The sequence below is a fragment of the Protomyctophum bolini genome, assembly GCF_963924005.1.
Source record: "Protomyctophum bolini genome assembly, chromosome: 17".
Classification (NCBI taxonomy): domain Eukaryota; kingdom Metazoa; phylum Chordata; class Actinopteri; order Myctophiformes; family Myctophidae; genus Protomyctophum; species Protomyctophum bolini.
In genome coordinates this window covers 22,621,685-22,642,289 of record NC_137878.1, presented here as the reverse complement: position 1 = coordinate 22,642,289, position 20,605 = coordinate 22,621,685, and the positions used below count along the sequence as shown (strand labels likewise).

At 41.8% G+C, this 20,605-nt stretch overlaps 2 protein-coding genes across 4 annotated transcripts in view; one reads left to right on the top strand and one right to left on the bottom strand.

Annotated features, from left to right (window-relative positions):
- Positions 1-2,244: 2,244 nt before the first annotated feature.
- Positions 2,245-15,147, bottom strand: LOC308331656 (sodium-dependent neutral amino acid transporter B(0)AT1-like; the record flags this gene model as incomplete). The annotated part of the gene is made up of 13 exons (XM_080787146.1): positions 2,245-2,406; positions 6,418-6,594; positions 7,038-7,200; positions 7,558-7,717; positions 7,827-8,031; positions 8,782-8,944; positions 9,386-9,514; positions 10,216-10,328; positions 10,623-10,733; positions 10,924-11,105; positions 11,529-11,666; positions 11,995-12,135; positions 14,949-15,147. 13 exons carry the CDS (start codon positions 15,145-15,147, stop codon positions 2,245-2,247), a joined length of 2,043 nt encoding a protein of 680 aa, XP_080643272.1.
- Positions 15,148-18,308: 3,161 nt separating this feature from the next.
- fhod3a (formin homology 2 domain containing 3a) overlaps positions 18,309-20,605 on the top strand; it is a 79,813-nt gene continuing 77,516 nt past the window's right edge. For 2 of the 3 annotated variants that reach the window (XM_080788190.1, XM_080788189.1), the window contains exon 1: positions 18,309-18,913. In XM_080788190.1, coding sequence (XP_080644316.1) covers positions 18,749-18,913 — 165 coding nt within the window. In that variant the 5' untranslated portion in view covers positions 18,309-18,748. The remainder of the gene's footprint in view (positions 18,914-20,605) is intronic. The other variant, XM_080788191.1, reaches the window with a different exon arrangement.

The following is a 20,605-nucleotide window of genomic DNA, read 5'->3' as shown; positions in this document are numbered from 1 at the left end:
TATACCCTACCAATATTTGAATATGTTTTACAAATGTTAAATCTATTAAGTTCTTCATGATTATTATACATATATACAATTTCGATAAAATGGTAAGAGAGCCCCTCACTTCACAGTGAATTTCTTTCCTCCTGTCTTGCAACTGCAATAATGGATCTTGTTCGAAAAATACTTTCGACCACCTTTTTTTCTTCTTTTTTTTTTTTTGTGGTGCAACCACTCCAAGGAACAGCTATGTCCCTATGTCCTAACCTATGTCCCGATGTTTAGAGTAGCAATAGGGGGTGCTGTTGCACCACTCAATTCAGACTGGTCTGATTTCTTTTTTTACACCTGTAAAATGTTATGTGACACTAAGTTGAGTTGAGTTGAGTATTGTGGTAATTCCGTGACTGTGGCGATTCAGTGCATTTTGACCGAGCCAGACACCGTACTGACCTCAGCTTCAGAATTGTTCTTCCTACAGAAATAGTTTGAGTAATTCGTAAATGGCAACTGCTGGGATAAAAAGGCTGGTGACTCCAGCCAGCAGGAAGACGATAAAGTAGATCCAGCTGGGATAGACCAATGTCTCCAACACTGGGAAGTTTGCCTGAAGACATGACATGGAAGAGATTTTATAAAAATAAATATAGTGTGGAATATATGTAACTGGCAAACACAAAATATGTTAAGTGCACAGCAAAAAACAACAGGCTGGCTAACAGCCTATAAAATGTTCCTACAATATATTCTTTTACTATAATTTTGTATAATGTGGCGACCCAGAGGGGTGGGTCATGGTATTACATGGTGTTGCACAAAGGATTATTGGAGGTGGTTGTATTTAATGTTTGCTCATAATTATTGTATTTCAAAATGGAAGCCACCTCTTTGACCTTGTCATGTAGCCTATGTGGTGCAGGATTGGCCTAAAACACAACTTTAATTTGACACATGCATGACCATATGCAAAATATATAATAATAATTATACTTATTTTCCCCGATACCGATGTCATCAGAAAAGTCAAACAATGACTGATAAGTAATCCACTGGAGAGCTTCGTTCGCATTCCGACACAGCACCTGCAGGGGTGTGCAAAACAAACATTTATCAGGGGCATTTAATATCACACAGTTGCTGTGGCTTTCAGCTAATTCTTGAAGATTATCACAATCCACATTGACGGAGAAGATTCTCCTACAATTCCCATGATGCATTGTGTGGTCAAGCATCAGTTTGGCACCTCATACAGTTTATTATAGTCTATGGGCGCCAAGCCACCAATACATCAACCTGATGCATGTATATTCTGTGGTCAAGGTATAATTTTAGACATCATTTCAGAGCCACAGGAAAAATAGCTCAATTTTGTGGCCGTCTTAGTCGACGAAATAAACACTGGTTCGATTGGGGGTAAAAGTCCCTGTGATCCTAGCGCCATGTCCAGGGGGTACACCTGTACATCACGCTGCCTCATATGCTACAGAAACAGGAGATAGGCTCCTACCCTTTGGGCCTCATGGCTGCAGAAACAGGAGATAGGCTCCTACCCTTTGGGCCTCATGGCTACAGAAACGGGAGATAGGCTCCTGCCTTATGGGCCTCATGGCTACAGAAACAGGAGATAGGCTGCAGTAGATGAGCTATATCTGGATTCTGTATACTAAATACATAGGCCTACATTAAGATTAGTCATCTTTATAGATGCGGTCATAGGTTAAAGCTCTATTGTGCTAAAGGATGCTCGTTTAACAGATTAAATTTAATCAGCAGGGCGCAGCAGGGAATCGAACCCCATCCCAGTAAACCAGGAGCTCCATGCCTGTGCCAAAGTGCTTAGTTTGCGATGCAACGCAAAAACCTACCCTAGGTAGGAGCCCTACCCTACCAGCCCTACCCTACCAGCAGCAAAGAATACAAAAACAGATCCTTACCGTGAACCATCACGTTCTTCTGCAAATGACAGGCGGTGTCCATAAGTTAAGGGAAATGGTGAAATGACGGAACCGGACGAAATTGTGGCAGTCGACGCAAAAGACGCAACACAAACGAGCAACAGCAGGCAGCCCGACGCAACGCAACCGCAGGAAGCCGGAACGCAAACGCAAACGGTCCTTCGGACTAATGGGTGGGCCCCACGAGGGTGCCACCATCAGTACCCTGCAGAACCACACCAGTGACAGCAAAGGACAATAAACAAGATTTGTACTCACTGAGCAGCAAGCAGCTCTTCCCAGCAGCAGCTATAGCGTACAGTTCCTACCTCAATGTCTTGTGCAGGGGGGCATCGGACTGGGAAACTTTACATGGGCTCCAGGGTAGGGATCCTCGGAAGACTAAATTGGTGGGGCTGGGGCCCGCGGAGATGGCTCGTCTCAGGGCCCAGGGCTTGGTGCTGCCTACACCACTGGTCTCGTGACTCTGAAGAGAAAAGTTAAGTGTCATTAGTGTTATGTAAGTCTACATCACATTAGAAACACATGTGGCTGTATAGCCTTGTCAGCCCCCACAACCCACATTTTACAACTTAACATCGCTCCCCCAAGGTTACTTTAATATACATTTTCCCCCAACTTTTGAAATATGTTTTTCCTTCAGCTTTGAATTAACTTTAAGCCCAACATTGTATTATGAGTTTGTGACAATACCAATTTTACCCTGACAGGTCTGTAACTCTGACTGTAACATGTTTAACCAAATGAACCCTTACAGCTCTGAGAGTGTACAAATGGAACCAAATGGACCCTGTCCATTTGTACACTGTCTCAAGAGTTAAGGGGAGATCTTGAAATGCAAGAGTTTGAAAGCCATTGTGAAAAAGACACTATGAGCCATATTGGAACAGTTACCTTAACTCTAGTTATAAAACATAACTCCTCAGTGGCATTCATTCACAGATCAATTTCCCCAAATAGAATAATTTCAAACAAAGCTAAAGGTTTAAGTTTAACATTTAGTTACCTTCTTGCTACAGACAGACGGTGTGTACCAAACACACACCAGGAAGACATCAGAATGCTGCTTCCACACAGCTGCTTTATATAGTTGAGGCCATCATAGGAGCCAATCAGCAGCCTGGCTCCTCCTAAACGTTAGGCCAATCACACGCAGTCACCACACTTTGAGAAACACACACACACACACACACACACACACACACACACACACACACACACACACACACACACACACACACACACACACACACACACAGACAGACAGACAGACAGCATATAAACTCTGCTATATATTTTCACAGAATGTGTCCATATAGATGCTGTTGGTTGAAAGGTAATGAATGAAAATGAAAATAAGTACATGAACCCATGGATTTGCACCCTCTACCAATATTGACATCAGACTTCGGTGCTCTATTTAAAAAGTATATAAGAGTGTAATATATTAACAACCAACCATGAAGGAACCAATCAAGGTATAACCAATGTAAAAGTAAACAAATTACTTTCCTAAAGTTCCTTCTGCATCGTTTTTATGAACAGAATTGAAACATGTTATAATTTTAATATACAGCAGTAAGTTAGTAACCCTGTTTCAAGCTCCCAGTCTTATTGGGGGGGGGGGGTGTCCCAGGCACAAGGTATTTTCCGAAGGAGGTCCGCGGCCAAATACATATGTGTTTGGGGGTCCTAGACATGAAAAGTTTTGAGAACCACTGATACCCTGACAGGTCTGTAACTCTGACTGTAACATGTTTAACCAAATGAACCCTTACAGCTGTTTTTTTTGTGGCTTTTGCCTTTATTTTGTATTTTTTATGGAGGGACAGACAGTAGGCTGACGGGAAATGAGTTGTCCATGTCTGTGTACTTGAACTTAATTGAGACACAGTGTACTTGATATACACTATATATGTTCCTGTTTCTGTAATAAACTTGGTGAACCTTTAGCGTGATACTGTCTCGTGTCGCGTTATTGTTCTCCCGGGCCCGCCGCCGCAGTCGTCGTACCGAAGGAATACTTCAACCGGATTAACACACACCACCCAGCCAGAACCAGACGAGGGTCCAGTAATTAGAGTTTACAACAATCGGGAGTCGAGCCTGCGGCACACTGCCAGACTGGATTACCAGCCAAGGTGCCTGGACCGCTGAGCCATGGCCCAGGCCAAGACATACTGTAGTTTTGCAGGTAAACAGATTGCATCCTACAGTACCTCTCAGGATCATATTGCTCATTTGTCTTGTGGGGTCTACTGGGTCTTTTAGTATGTGACTCCTGAACCTAATGTTCTAGTGTAGGAGTGAGTTATTGGCATTGTACAATTGTCAGGTGAACCAATGATAAAGCAGTTAAGATAAATGGATCTGTGTGAACATTATGTCTTTGTGTGTCTTGGTAACTTCTAAGAAATACAGTACAATAGCGGTAGCACAGTGTTGCCTCATTGCAAGAAGGTCCAGGCAGGCATCGGACACCATCAGGGGGCTGTTATGTATGGAGTTTATGTATGTGTGGGTTTCCTCTGTGTACTCTTGAACAATGTACTCTAATATACAACCGGTTGGTCCCTTGGTAATTGGTGCTGTACTGTGGCTGCTAAATGCCCTACAGAGGGGCAAATCTCCCCAAGGGCATAATAAAGCATACTGTCTGCAACTTTAACCTTCATATATTTTGAAGCAGATATGATTTATATTTAAAACATATATCTTCCATAGCCGTTAATAATGGTTTTATAAAGGTAAATATTACAACTTTTATGCCTGACTTTATGGGCAACTCACATTTTATTGCTTTTTTATATGGGTATAACTCCTTAACTACTTGATAGACTTTGGCAAGCAATATCAATTTAAACAAGAATTATTCCAACTGTACTGTTATAAAAATAAAAACCTGCATGCAATTGTCATTTATTATGGTTGTCACCAGCTCATTACTGCTGTAACGGAAAATTACATTAAAGTTGTTACACCAGGCAAGTCCTTTTCCAGAGTGGTCACAATGATGGCGCTTTACATAGATTGTGCATTACATTCACCTATTCATAGATGGCAGAGGAAAGCATGCAAGGCACTAACCTGCACATCAGGAGCAATTTGGGGTTCAACATCTTGCTCAAGGACACCTCGATACTAACTCTGGGGGAGTTGAACCACCGCCAAACATATGTCAGTGATGTGTAATATCAGTTACACATACAGAAAATATTAGTGTAATTACTGTAATCACATTTTTTTTTTAAACAAACATTGTCTCCAATGATGAACAATGATCGTTCGGGCATATCGATGACCAATGATGCATTTCTTACATTTGAATGCCCAATCATTGCAAGTTTGTACTTACTTAGTTTTCTAACAATAATAATTTCCATATATTTGTTATACCCATATATAGGCACATGTGGAGACCAGTTGTCCAGAGCCGCTGATCTGAGATGCCCATAAGGACATACAGAGATCTCCATATAATTATGGGCATAAAAGGGACACAGAGCGGACGTAGAATACGCACATCGACAGGCTGGGTGCTGGGCTAAAGAAACTTCAGTAGATAGTGGATGGAGCCCGCATACCACAGGTATAAGAAAGACGTTCTTTATTGAAAATGTCTCTGAAAACGTTTCGATCTATTTGATCTTCATCAGGTCATGTGAACATACACAAAAGTTTGTACTTTTATTATAAGGGAGTGCCCTCATTATCCAATCAAAACACCACATTTTGGCGCCACTCCCGTCTCTGCAGGTGTGACGCGTCAACCCTGAGTGAGTGGGTGGGGACCCAGACATATTGCTATAAATATAATCTGTTTTAGTTTTAGTGCACCAATTAAAAGCATTTTAAAAACATACATGTATACCTATACTCATTTCACCGATCCATCAAACAAGATCTCACAAGTCCTATCTACTATTAGTCTAGTAGCCAGCCCATAGAGCCCCATTGTGAACCCGGACATGTTGAGTACACCAACGTTTTATGTTATAAATGTTTAGTATGGGTCCCCACTCCCCAGCATGTAGAAACTGCCGGATGCTAACTTGCATTTGTTGGGCAATTTTCATAATTGGCATAATATGTGACCATACCAATTACAACCTACAGTATAGAAGGCAAGATATTCAAAATGTCATCATGCTTTATGTAGCATGTGATGTGTCAAACTAGGGGGTTAATTTTCATGATGCTGAATCCATTCCAGCCATTAGTTTTGCAAAAAAAACACTCATTGGGCCTGGGCCCTCATCACAAATTGATGATGTCAGCACATTTGGGCATGGCTGTTTTAAGCCCAATATGATGATGTATGATGATGAGAGCGCCCCTCACTTCACACTGCTCTCTTACAACTACAATGATGCACCTTGTTCGAAAAATACTTTTGTACACTTTTTTTTTTACACCTGTAAAATGTTATGTGACACTAAGTTGAGATGAGTTGAGTATTCATTCAGTGCATTTTTACCGAGCCAGACACCGTACTGACCTCAGCTTCATAATTGTTCTTCCTACAGAAACAGTTTTTGAGTAATTCGTAAATGGCAACTGCTGGGATAAAAAGGCTGGTGACGCCAGCCAGGAGGAAGACGATAAAGTAGATCCAGCTGGGATAGACCAATGTCTCCAACACTGGGAAGTTTGCCTGAAGACATGACACGGAAGAGATCACAAAATTAAATATAGTGTGGAATATATGTAACTGGCAAACACAAAATATGTTAAGTGGCAAAAAACAACAGCATATAAAATATTCCTAAAATATAAATTATTTTTACTATAATTTTGAATAATGTGCCGACCCAGAGGGGTGGGTCATGGTATTACATCCGTTTATGGCACTGTTGGTGCACAACAGATGATTGGAGGTGGATGTATTTAAGTTTGCTCATATTTCCTGGTGTGCGTATAATTATTGTATTTCAAAATGGAAGCCACTTCTTTGACCATGTGATGTAGCCTACAGTATGTGGTGAAGGTTTGGCATAAAACACACAACTTTAATTTGATACATCTGAAATACATTTGAATGTTATGTGTGTTTTGAATATCCAAATAGCTGAACTGTGGCTGTTATGCTGAACTTACTGAGCTGGGGTCCCAGACGGTGTATGTCAGTACCTCACTGACTTGGGTTACCATGTAAAAGATAAATATAACCAAGACAATCAGAGGGCTGACCAATCTCCATGTCACCTGCCAGAATAAATTGGGTTTGTGTCCAATCATGAATACAAAGTCTTCGTTAAACCTGTGAGAAAAAAAAAACACATGACAAACTCATGAGTTTCTCAGTATATCCATCCAGCTATGGAATATTGCCTTTAGAGATATATTGTTGTCATTTTCATTTTATACTGTGTTTATGGTCTAAAACGGTTAGAATCAACAGCCTACCCTCAGAGGAATGTACTATACATACACATACATACATACATACACGCCTCCCAAGTCCCAACACACATTTTTGTGTCTCTTGTCACTGCTGTTGTGCCCTACTGGCTCAGCTGCCATTGAGGAGCCCCCTGCAGGTGCCCATTATTTACCAAACATGTAGGAATTCTTTCCTCAAGGAACAATGCAACAGAAGTTAACTGATGTAGCCTACCTATCGGATCCATATACGTAGGCTACAGCCAGCATCTCACACAAGCCGATTAATAGCAGAGGGACGGATCCAGCAAATCTGTCAAACAGAGCTAACCAGTAGTTACCAGACTGCAGGGAAAAGATGAGTGCAATAGAGAAGGATGTGAGGCAAACAATGCCTGAAACACAAAACAACAACAATTAGTGTTTTAAGTTAGTGGACAAACTGTAGTGTATTGTCAACAAATATACTATATGTCACACCGTCACATGTGTCATTTACTGTACCTGTCAGCACGTCCTTGGGCCACTTCTCAGGAAAGACCTTGAGATTCTGCAAAGGAACCACTGTTCCCTCTATAGCCCCAAACAGGCTGGACAGCCCCAGACAGAAGAGCATGGAGAAGAAGAGCACAGACCACAGAGGAGCGAAGGGCATCTTGGTGATGGCCTCTGTGAACACGATGAATGCCAGACCTGTTCCCTCCACACCCTGCAAAGCACAGAACACAACATACACCAGCAGAATGTAATGGACTCATTCACTGTGATTAATACATACATTTATAACATTAGGTTTTCAACCACAAGTGGTCCGGGGACCACCAGTGGTCCTTGAGCTGGTGGTCCCCAGCTCAATGATGGTGAGGTGGTAACCAAATGGACCCTTATAGAACTTTAACTCTTGAGAGTGTAAAATGAAACCAAATGAAGGGTCCATTTAATTTCATTTTACCTGTTAAACATCAGCATTACAGCGGGCCCAGACAGTTAGCTCAACCACCTGGGCACCTAGGCTGCTGAGCCAGCCTGACGGCATGCCGTGGGTTTGACTCCCGATCCCGACGGCCTTTGCCGTGTGTCCTCCCCGCGTGCATCTCTCTCCCCCTTTCCTGTCAGACTACTTTCATCCTATCAAATAAAGGCAGAAAAAGCCATAAAAAAATCGAACATCAGCATTAAGTCTAAACTATTACAGAATGTAGAAGAATTGTTATTTTCATCAACGTTTGCCTGTTATCTCTCCTATGGTACCAACGTCAATATGCCATGGAATTGTGGACAAAATCTTATCCAACGGCAACAAACTATTTTTTAGTTTTGAGTCTGAGAGGCATCAAATGGTGGTCTGTGGCTCCAAAGTCTTGATATGAAAAGGGTTGGAAACCACTAATTAATAACAGTCATGTAAAAGGAACAATTACAATGGGATGTTGTGTGTTTACATACAGTAGGATCATACCTCACTGAGCAGTCTTTGCAAGTTGCAGCTATTGAGGTCCAGACCCTGTATGACCTCTGACCCTAAGGCAGTGCTGTTGAGGTTTCCCAGCATGGTCTCATAGTTGCTGTCTGTGATGGTCCCATCTGGTAGCTCAAATGCATTGAGCAGCATTACAATGTTTCTGAAAGGGTCCATTCAAAATCATGAACTGAGAAATGTCCAGTGACCCACAATGCCCTGGGCATGTACAGTAATTGCTTACGTTAGCTACACTTATGCTTAATTTATCCTTGTCCTTGTATGTAGATTATCTATATCCGGTATGTGACAGCATGACAATATCGTGCTTCTACACACTGTGGTCTTGACGTTAAAACAATAAGAAAATCCCAGTGAGCATTTCACATGATCAAAACCATTTATACTGTATACTGATGTTCAATATTTGCGCTCTGTGTAATGATGACACAAACTACTGTTTGGAAAAGTATATCTTCGGGTGAATTAATCACATGAAAAAAACACCCCTGGTTTACTACAGACCTCAAATCAGGCTTAAAATCTCTCTTGTCTGAACTCAAAGATGTTTAAAATGTGCAAATTTTAGATTGAAGGCACATACTCATTAAGGCAGTCATCAAACTGTGCAGTGGCCCTGAAGCCAATAATAGTGTAGATAACAGAGGCAGCAAAGATCGAAGTGAAAGCATTAACACCGGCGATGATGACAGCATCCTGCTCACAGTTGTTGCTGTGCAAAAAAGGTGAGAAAACAATTGCAAAGTTTAAAACTTTTAGATTGTGTAGTCGTACAGTTGTCGCATAAATTACATATATTGCAAATGTTTCAAGCAGAATATAAACAAGACAGAATCTAAAAACGCTGTGGCTTCCATGTTGATCTCATTCTCAGATATTATGGCCATTCTATGAAATCAAGTATTGTATGATAGTAGTTTGACATCAGTCACCGTGAATTTCATCCAAATCCGACCTCCACTGACTTACAAAATTATGTTATTATGCAAACATGGAGTTACTTCCATGGCCTACTAGCAGCATACACAAGGAATCTGCCTCACAAACTCACAGACCCTCTTCTTGACGGCTCAGCCCATATAGGAACCATGACATAAATACCTAGATTTTATTTTGTGCTATGGCTCCTAGGGGGCATGAGCAGTCTGGAAGAGGGTCTGTGTTTGAGTCGGTCGGTCCAGGGCTATAATCTTGCAAACTGATGCACAGATCAACGCAAAATGTCTCCTTTAATTTTACAAATGGAAGTCAAAGGCAATGGTAACCATAGCTCTCTAACTGATGTCACAGACTGGGTACATTTAGTCCGAGATCCACATGAAACCATGATGTTATTAGACACCCTCTTGTTTAATCTCTCCTGATAATATGGCCTCAATATGCAGTGCGGAACAGTAGCTATTGTATACTTACTGAATAGGGTTGTAACTAGAGAAGGAGATGAGGCCTCCAGTGCCCAATGAAAAGGAATAAAACACCTGGGAACCTGCATCCAACCATGTCGAAGGTTTCACCAACTCATCTAGCTAGAGGTAAAAAAAAATCAATTATCAACAGACTGATGTTACCTTGCTGTACTACGTAGCCCCTGTGTGGCCATGGTAAGAAAAACAAATTATCTCATCCGGATGAGATAATTTCTTGTCTGGACGAGATATTATCTCTATAAGAAAATATCTCGTCCAGCCACTCAGGGGCTCCGTTTTCTGCTATATTGACACACATAAAGGAAGTCAGGAGGTGTGGCCTGCCAGACAGTTAAGGCAGGAATTAGACTCCGACTGATTTTTAGGTACATTGTCAATCCAGACTGTACTAACATCTGGAATGAAGAGGAACTTGATGCCCTCCAAAGAGCCTTTGAGAGTCAGACCTCTGATGAAGAAGATGGTGAGCACCAGATATGGAAGAGTGGACGTGATGTATACAGCCTGTATTAGAGAGAGAGAGAGAGAGAGCGAGAGTTCATATCAGTTGCTCTGTATGTATGGAAGTGTGTCGACGCATGCATGCTTGGAAATACTGCTTCACATACAGTATCCGTTACATACATACAGGACTGGCCAAATGTATAATTTAGCAGCCTTAATGTAAAATATGGACTTTTTTGTAGGGTCCTACTTTGCCTGTGGTCTCAATCCCTCTTATGCAGCAAATATAGAGTATGGTCCAAGCAGAGGCTAAGCAAAGCACCATCCACCACTGTAGACCCCCAGAGTCCTCTATGCTTGCCGAGATGTTTAACGTTTCTCTATACCAGAAGTAATCCACTGGAGAGCTTCGTTCGCATTCCGACACAGCACCTGCAGGAGGTACAAAACAAACATTCATCAGGGGCACTATCACACAGTTTCTGTAGCTTTCAGCAAATTCTTGATAATCAAGATTATCACAATTATGATGATTATGACACAATCCACATGACGGAGAAATTTCTCCTTTCACAGTGGGAGGTGGACGCTTTTCAGACAGGGCATTAGTCCGACATTCATCCGCATGTCGGACTAGCGTCTGCTCCCGTGCTTGCGGTTATGGTTGTCATTTGTCGGACCAATGACTTGTAGTTTATTACAGTCTATGGCCGCCAATAAATCAACCTGATGCGTATATATTTTGTGGTCAAGGAATATTTTCAGACATAATTTTAGAGACATATAGGAAAGAGATCAATTTTATAGCTGCTAACGGAAAATAAACTTAACCAGCTCAGTGAAATAAACACCTGCCTGTGAGATTGTCATTGAGTGGGCACTGACTCCACGGCAGTGGGCTCTGGAAGGAGTTGTAGAGATACCACAGCACCCAGACAATGATGTTGTTGTAGTACACGCCAATCAGAAACGACACAGTCATAGCAGAAATTCCTGTTGGGTGCAGAGACAATGAATTGTTTCCTTCTGCATTGTTTTTATAAACATATTATATACAGCAGTGGTTCTCAAAGTGGGATTCCGGCGACCCCAGGGGCCTCGAGGGGTTTCCAGCGGGCCCCCAGTCAAATGAGCATCAGTTTTTACCACGTTAACCCTATAGCTGTTTCAAGCTCCCAGTCTTATGGGAGGGGGTCCCAGGCACAAGGTATTTTCTGAAGGAGGTCCGCGGCCAAATACACATGTGTTTGGGGGTCCTAGACATGAAAAGGTTTGAGAACCACTGATATAAATGATGGGAATTTATAGGATTTGCACACACCAACACCAGTCAGGTATGGGCTAATGGACCCCCATACTCCCACACTGCCCTTCCTTAGGCGCTGGCCGATAGCAAACTCCAGGTGGAGCAGTGGGATGCCCTCTAGAACCAGCAGGATTAGGAAGGGGATCATAAACGCTCCTGCAATGACAATAACATTCTTTTCTGGTAGAAAGACAAGAGTAGTAACGATAAATTGCACACACTCACTCACTCACGCACGCACGCACACACACACACACACACACACACACACACACACACACACACACACACACACACACACACACACACACACACACACAGGAAATAGGCTAATGCGTGGCAAATAATTAAAATATGCACTGCACTGACATAAGACATACAGTACTTATAGTTTTGCAGGTTAACAGATTGCATCCGTCACGTCATTGACAGTAAACAAAGTCAATTACTGTGCTACAGTATCTCTCAGGATCATATTATTGCTCATTTGTCTTGTGGTTCTACTGGGTCTTTTATTATGTGACTCCTGACTCCTGAACCTGCCACTCATATACTGTATGAGTTTTACATTGCCGTATTTATACTTTTACTTATGTAAAACATTTGAGTACTTTTTCCACCCCTGCCTGTTGCTCACATAATGAGCTGGGTACAACTTTACTTATACACACTTTGTCTTTGTATTACGGTAATTTATATAACACACATTCAGTAGTTCAGCACAAATAATTCAATGCTTCTGATCAGAGTCGTATAAACTCCATTGCAGAAACAGATGTGGTAAATAAATACACATACATCACAATGACATCACCACGACCAAAAGTGTATATTTCCGGGTCGATAAGGCTGCAGCGTGCGTCACATTGGAACAAGAGTTATTCATTAACCCAAGTTATTTCTGGAAGAGCAGTATACTTATGATATTGTATTAGTCATTGACCATTAGAAATTATATTATTTTGTTCTAAATATCCACAGGTTGACAAACAAGACATAGTTAATGTTCTGGACACTGTATTTTATATTGTGTAGATATCCATAGTCCCATCCATAAACCCATTTGTTTACTGACATAAAAAACATTCTGATTTGGTCTATAATAGTCTAATTAAGTGGCACTGCATGCTGTATGAAATAAAGCTCAAACAACACTTCTCATAGGAGTGTTAGTAACTAGTAAGGAGCTTATTTCTCTGTATGACACTAGTGTCACAGCATAAAGTTGAAGGTTAACTGTTGGGTTACTGTAAGATAGCACAGATTTAAAGCTGTTGATAAAGGTGTTGCCTTGTTCTATTTACTGTGTCAAAGGGACAGTGGCGTTGTATTCAAGGACGTCACTGGCTTATCGTCAGTGATGCCATTCACTTCCGTTTTTATCAATTCACCTAGAATTGTATGCAGAAAAAAACCCAATACAAAAATATATTTTTTAAACGTTTATGTCTGACTTTATGGGCAAGAGGAAGAAATAGAGTCCGCAAAAACTCAGCTCCACTGGTTTATAGAATCAATAAACCAGTGGAGCTGAGTTTTTCATACCAGTGTTGCAGACTCTATTTCTTAATCTTGTACTGCCATTTGTCCAGCACCTGGGCTAGAGTGGAGGTGCACTGCTTTATGGGCAACTCCCATTTTATTGCTTCTTTACTATGGGTATAACTCCTTAACTACTTGATAGACTTTGGCAGACTATTAAAATATCAACAAGAATTATTCCAACTGTACTGTTATAAAATAAAATAAAAAACGTAATTGGAATTTATATTATGGTTGTCACCAGCTCATTATTGCTGTATATAACGAAAAAGGACACTTAAAGTTACACCAGGAATTGGCCAGTGGTCACTATAATATTTAAACACTTTAAACACGTGCCAATAATATAGACTTGTTTTGTGCCAACATATACATTTTGACATGGGAAATGTTATGCACATCCAAACCGAAAAAGACTGTTATTTTGTGGGGTGGTTCTGATTATAATAGAAACATAAAAAACTAAAAAGAAACATCACAGAACTTCACTGGTTCTGGGAAGGTTCGGATCATGGATTGTTTTTTACTTTTCATAGTCGAAAGGTCGTTGAAATATGACGTGACACATGTTGATGATGTGCAAGCCAAGGGGGATAACACGCCGTTGTCTACTAACAATGGTGTAAAGTGACTAAGTACATTATTATAATATTATATATTATTATATTATACTACATCTCAGTGGAAAATATTGTACTTTTACTACAATTATATGACAACTTTAGTTACTAGTTACTTTGTAAAAAAAAAAAAGTATATCTACTTAACTCACCTGGCACCAATTGTGCCTTTTGACGCCTATTTTCGTATTACCTCCCCACCGATGACTATTTTATAAGTTCAGTATTTAAATAAATAAATTGGGCAACATTTTCAAACATCCCATGGCACGGAAAAGTTATTGAAAGTTTATGGGAAAGTTTCGAACCCTTTGCAACCCTAGCTTGTGTAGATAATTCTGCTGCAGAGGCAGACATTGTTAGAAGTCATTACACTTTTAATCTAATTAATATTATCAACCACCAACTTTAGAAATATAGTTTTGAATAGGCCTTCCTATACCACATTACATTAGTATATGATATTGATAACTCACAGCAGCAACAACAAACAAAAACGTGTTATCAACAAAACGCCTTTTATAAATTGCTTGTTAAAGTGCATCTTGCTCAAGTAGGCTACACTTCGATACTAACACTGGAGGTGCCCGGAATCGAACTGGGAACCTTACGGTTCCGAACCAGCTGTTCTACTGGAACTGTACCACTGAGCCATTTCTTTTAAACAAACCAAGATCATGACCAATGATACATTTCTTACATTTTAATGTCCAATTATTGCAAGTTTGTAGTTTATAGTTTTCTAAAAAATAATAATGTCCATATATTTGTTAGTCTGTCCATAAACCATGTGACACATAGGCCTACCTCCTCCATGACTTTGACAAAGGTAAGGGAATCTCCAGACGTTGCCCAGTCCAACACAGAATCCCACACAGGTGAGCAGATACTGGGTCTTGCTGTCCCATTTTGGTCTGTCCCCTGCCTCTGTCTTCTCCAGCTCCTCTAGCTCCTCATGGGAAGGGATTCTTTCCTCAAGTCCAGGGTTGGGGAGGACCAGTCTCATGGTGGCTGGCTGCAAATAATGAAGCTTCACTCCTGCTTAGTGCTTACTATTCCATTTAGCAGCAATGCAGGTCTGATTTTTGCTCTCACGTTGTAAATACCCGTCCTGTGGGTGTGTATAGGAATGGGAGAGTGATTGACCACGACCAAAGGTCGCAAGTTATCTGTGAAACCTTGCGTTTTTTGTCACATCATGTCATGTCACTCACAATCCCCATACTTTTTTTGTCACTAATTTTTTCACTCAATTTGTCACATCACGTCATATATTGTGCCCAGGTCTCGTGACATCACTATGACATCATCAGGGATGATAGTAAATCAGGGATCATATCATAGTAAATGTGACCTGCTGTCGCAATTAAGCCCATATATGGATTGGAGATCCCTGATATTATTATATGTCAGAAGATGTTCTGACATTCCATTATGTTGAACCTTCCCCATCCATCCTTCCTCTTCAATGTCTCCCTTTTGACTGATACCTGTCCATTTAAACTCTAGACGGGCCTGCCCCGAGGTTATTTGTGCAGCCGTGCCGGCAGCCGGTGAAAACTAGAGTTCTCAACAGGCCCGAAAATTAAGGCCTGGCCCTACCTGTGCCCTCATCAAACCCTGTACACTCAAGACACTGCCCCCGCTGCCACCCTTAGATCTCCATATATGGAGCTGACCTGTTCTGACATTCCATAATGTTGATCTGACCACATCAAACCCTGTACACTCAAGACACGCTCCATATATGGCCAGTGCATGTGACCTCGTCGCTTCTCTCCCCCAGGCGTCTTACTGGTAATAATTGCATTTATCAGTATAATAAATCAGTATCTCTCTAGGTCGTCCTCAGACGAGCCACCCATTGTGTGTGCATACTGTACATGATAAGATAGAATAGCACAGTAGATAGTATATCTACCAAATGTTATCATTGCAACAGCTGAACTAAAAACCTATGAATATTTTTATTTTATTTACTGTAATGTTTGTGCATTCATTTTCTAATACAGAGGCAAATTATATAGCACATCGCCAGTGACCCGAGGGAGTTGAGTGCAGTCGGCCAGATAGGCTGTTGTCTAGAACTGCTGATCCGAACGCTATGCCCATATATACAGACAGCCGGGTCACCAAATGCCATTAAAAAAAACTCCTTGGGCTAAAAACGGCCATTGCCGTCATCACAAATGTGATGAGGTCAGCAGTGGATATGGCCCAATGAGTGTTTTTATGTAAAACTAATGCTTGGAATGGATTCAGAATGATGAAAAAACAATATAGGCACCCAAATCAGGAGGAGGAAATGGAACTGGATAGGCCATTAGGCCACACAATTAGAAGACAAAATAGTTCAATAACAAAACATGCTCTAACAAGGCAGGGGGAGAGAGGACCACAGAGCAACAGATGAAGGCGCAGGGGTTGTCATGGCAGGGCACAAGACAGGAGAAGATGGAGGAGCTCACCAATGGCCTATGAATGTAAAGTAAGTTTGTTCACTGCACTTGTATTTACACCCCCAAGAGGGCAGCAGTGGTCTTTACCATCATCATCATGGTCAAACAACCTAGTTTGTGGATGAGTAAAAGGGAAGGGAAAGAAGACATGGCATAGGATACTAATACTGATGTATATGTTGGTTATAGTATGATGCTTTCTCTGAACCCCCCCCCCCTTTCTATGTAGTTATTTTTATTATTACAGATAGGCCTAGTCTACATGATCAAATGCATATAGTGTAGTCACCTCTCTGATGAATTGAAAATGGAGGACCCTGATGTAAACAAGTACTTTTTCTGGTTTTATCCTTGTAGCAGTTTTTGTATTGACCTGTAGCCCTACCTTCGTTTGAACTGTACCCATTCTACAAACAGTGAATACAATTTTCAATCAATCAATCAGCCTCTATAGCCTAATCTAGGATCATAGGCAACCCAGCCAGAATCACAATCAGTTTAAACTTTCAGATTTCAGATTTTATTTCAACCTATCGTCATATAATAGGTCCTCACTAATAATCATGGTAAAATGGCACAATTATTTTCTACTCGGTCTGTGTCTCATAGGAGGGCTGTAGGCAGTTCAGAAACCCATCCACCAGTGAAATCATCGATGGGGAATCCAAGCTAGGCTTTCTAGCCCTGAAAAGTTGCAATGCGAAAATGGAAGCCATCGTTCTCACGATACTAAAAATCTAAACATTCTTGTTTAAAAAAAATCTGCCTAATGGTGATGTCACTGGTGGACCGGTTTCTGGACTGAGTAGAAAAAAATGTGTGCCATTTTATCATGATTGTTATTTATTAGTGAGGACCTATTATATGAAGATAGGTTGAAAAGTGGTGAAGTGGTCCTTTAAATAGTTGGTATAATATCAAATGTAAATAATCTGTACATTGAAACTACAAACTAGGATGGTCAACAAATGGACCTAGCATCTCTCGAAATTACAACAAATTTCAACAAACCCTACATCAGCTGCAATTCTACCTTTTGGCCACAGTGGGACGTAATTGCTTTGTCTTGACTCTTGACCGCTTGAATCTTCTCTAGACATGGCGACACCTGTAGGCCTACAGGAAAGTGCTTTTTATAACGGCATTTTACTGTTCCTTAATTGTTTGAATTTTAAATGTATTTTGGGGGATTGTCTTTGCCTTGTCGCTAATTAGAATATGCTAATTTAATCACCGGCAAGCGGCAACAGTCCAAGACCCATAATCGGCAAATATACTGTAATTAACCTTGATCAGACTGGAAAGGTCCCAAATATTGGGTCATATTAATAGGCCTATAAACAAAATGATTGTAGGGGAAAGGGAAGAACAAGAAGCAGGAGCAAATTCTGTGTTATTTCGTGAATCCAATCCATTCCATTATTAATTCGTCTAAAATGTGTAGGCCTATAGGATAGTCTACATAAATATAAAGGTTAAAGGTAGCCTACACCAAAACAAATATTATTAGGATATGATTATGATCGGGTCCTCCTGACTTTTATGCACCGCAGTCCAAAACTAAGCCTGCAGGGAGCCTCAGCCGGTGAGGGACGTTGAGCCGTGGGACGGTGGAGGGTGGGAGGGGAGGGAGGGGGGAGGGGATGAGGCAGAGCGGAGGGGAAAGAGAGAGATAGGGGATGGATTTGCCCTCAGACGACAGAGCGGCTGAGCTGATCCTTCACTCGCTCTACGGCACCGGTCCGAGCCTGTCTGCCTGCCCGTGTCTGTCACTGACAACACTGACCACCTGCCCCTCTCCAGAGCGACACTACAGCATCCAAAACAGACGTTGATAAAACAATTTAAAAAAAAAAATCCAAATAACAAGGATATAAACAGGGCAAGACCGAGAGACAGAAGTCAGGCCAGTACTAGTAGCGCCTTGTACTATCTTATCAACACAGAGAGAGAGCACGTTTCTATTCTAAAGGACAGACAGAGCTTGGGGGAGAGCGTCTCTGAGCGGACTTGGCAACCAGCTGGTTTTGTTGTCGTTACGGCCGGCGCCGCGGGTCAAAGCGACACGGACGGGACGGGACTCACCATTCTTCTAGTCATTGCTGAACTGGGTTCCCTCAGCAGCTGAGCCACTTGCATGGATGCACCATGGCCACATTTGTCTGCAGGGTTCAGTTTTTAGACGACACCGATCCGTTCAACAGCACAAATTTCCCGGAGCCGACGAGACCCCCTTTTTACACGTTCAGGGAGGATATCCCCCTCATCAATCAGATAGCAGGCGTCCACCGGCTTCTAAAAGCTCCGCACAAGGTAGGGTAATGTAATGTAGTAAATAATGCTGTGCACGCATACATGTACTGTACCTGTCCTAAAGCCACGTTATTTTTTATTTCGGTGCTCACTATAGTAACGGAATAAACTTCCACGTCGTCGACCCTTCAGAACTTATTTTGAGAGCCGCCGCAATTGTGCCTAATTGGCTCTACAGCCATTTATTGCAGAGTCAAAGCGAAAGCGTTTATAGCAACGTATACAACAGAACTGCTGTGAACATCCCCCCCTTTTCTTCTTCTTTTAATCTTTAACCTATACTCAATTGCGTATTTTGCTGCAGAAGCTGTCTTTTGTGTTTTGTTTTGTTTTGCTTTGCTTTGCATTTCACGTCACAGCACAACAGGTGCAATGACAACCCGTGTGTGAGTGTGTGAGTTCAACCACAAGTAACCGGGCTGATTTGATTTGTGACCAGCCGTGGCAGAGTGGCGATTACAAACAAATAGGTGGTGTGTCGTGTGTGTGTGTGTGTGTGTGTGTGTGTGTGTGCGTGTGTGTGTGTGTGTGTGTGTGTGTGTGCGTGCGTGTGCGTGCGTGCGTGCGTGCGTGCGTGTGTGTGAAAGAGAGAGAGAGACACTGCAGTCACACCATAGCCTAAAGAAATCGTAGGTAGCAGACGTCTCCGCTCTACTCTGCGGAAAGTGGGCGGTCCCGAGAGGGGACGCACCCGGAAGCCTATTCAATGGCATGTAGTCTTCTATTTCTTGGTTGGCGAAGTGGGCGTGAGAGTGACAAGTGAGTGAGTGACAAGATGTTGACACAAAGGCGCATTCTAGTGTAGGCTATATGCTGCTGTGTTGCAACATGGCTGTCAAGTTATGACTCTCTAGTCGAGTGGTTAGTGTATGTGCCTTTGGAATTGGCAACCCGGGTTCGCCTCCCTGCCGAGGCTACAATAGTTTTGTTTTCCAACGACTTGCGCGACGGCCAGTTTACATCTGATGCTCTCCTCCGCGTCAGATGTAAGCTGCGGACAAGCATAAAAATGAAGTGTGTCACCCGGCGGTGAGAAGGAGAAGGATATTTTTGATTTAAATATGTATTAACAGTTTGCAGAATTACAATACATTTCAAGCACAAACTCAATACAAATACTGTTAACTGTGAGTGAACGACCCAATTAAGCATTACACTTGTTTACAACAGGGTCCACATGGTTCAATTCATCAAAACATTTAGAGACGTATAAATAGACACTTCTATATAGTTAAAGAACAGAACAGGAATTCATCATAAAACAGTGTTCCCTGACCGGGGATCGAACCCGGGCCGCCGCGGTGAGAGCGCAGAATCCTAACCACTACACCACGGAGAATGAGTTTATTGATGATGAGAAGGGCTGTGGAGGGTGAAGTGAACGCGCTATTTTATAAATATAAAGTTATTTTCAATGTCATCATGGATCAGGGTTACAGTAAATGACAATGTAATTCAGCCAGGGGTGCCATGGATGAAAAGATTACAGGGGTGATCTGAAGCAAACATGAGAACCACTGCTTTACATTTCTTCAGACGATTTTTCAATGTTTTGTTAACAATTTGGAGTGGACAGAATGTTACTTCGAGGTGCCCACTGCCCAGGGGGCGTTTGACTCCGTGAAAGAAGAAAACTACAAGTGAATACCCGCCCAGTGGATGGGCTGCGGCTGCATCTGTTCCATTGGCTAG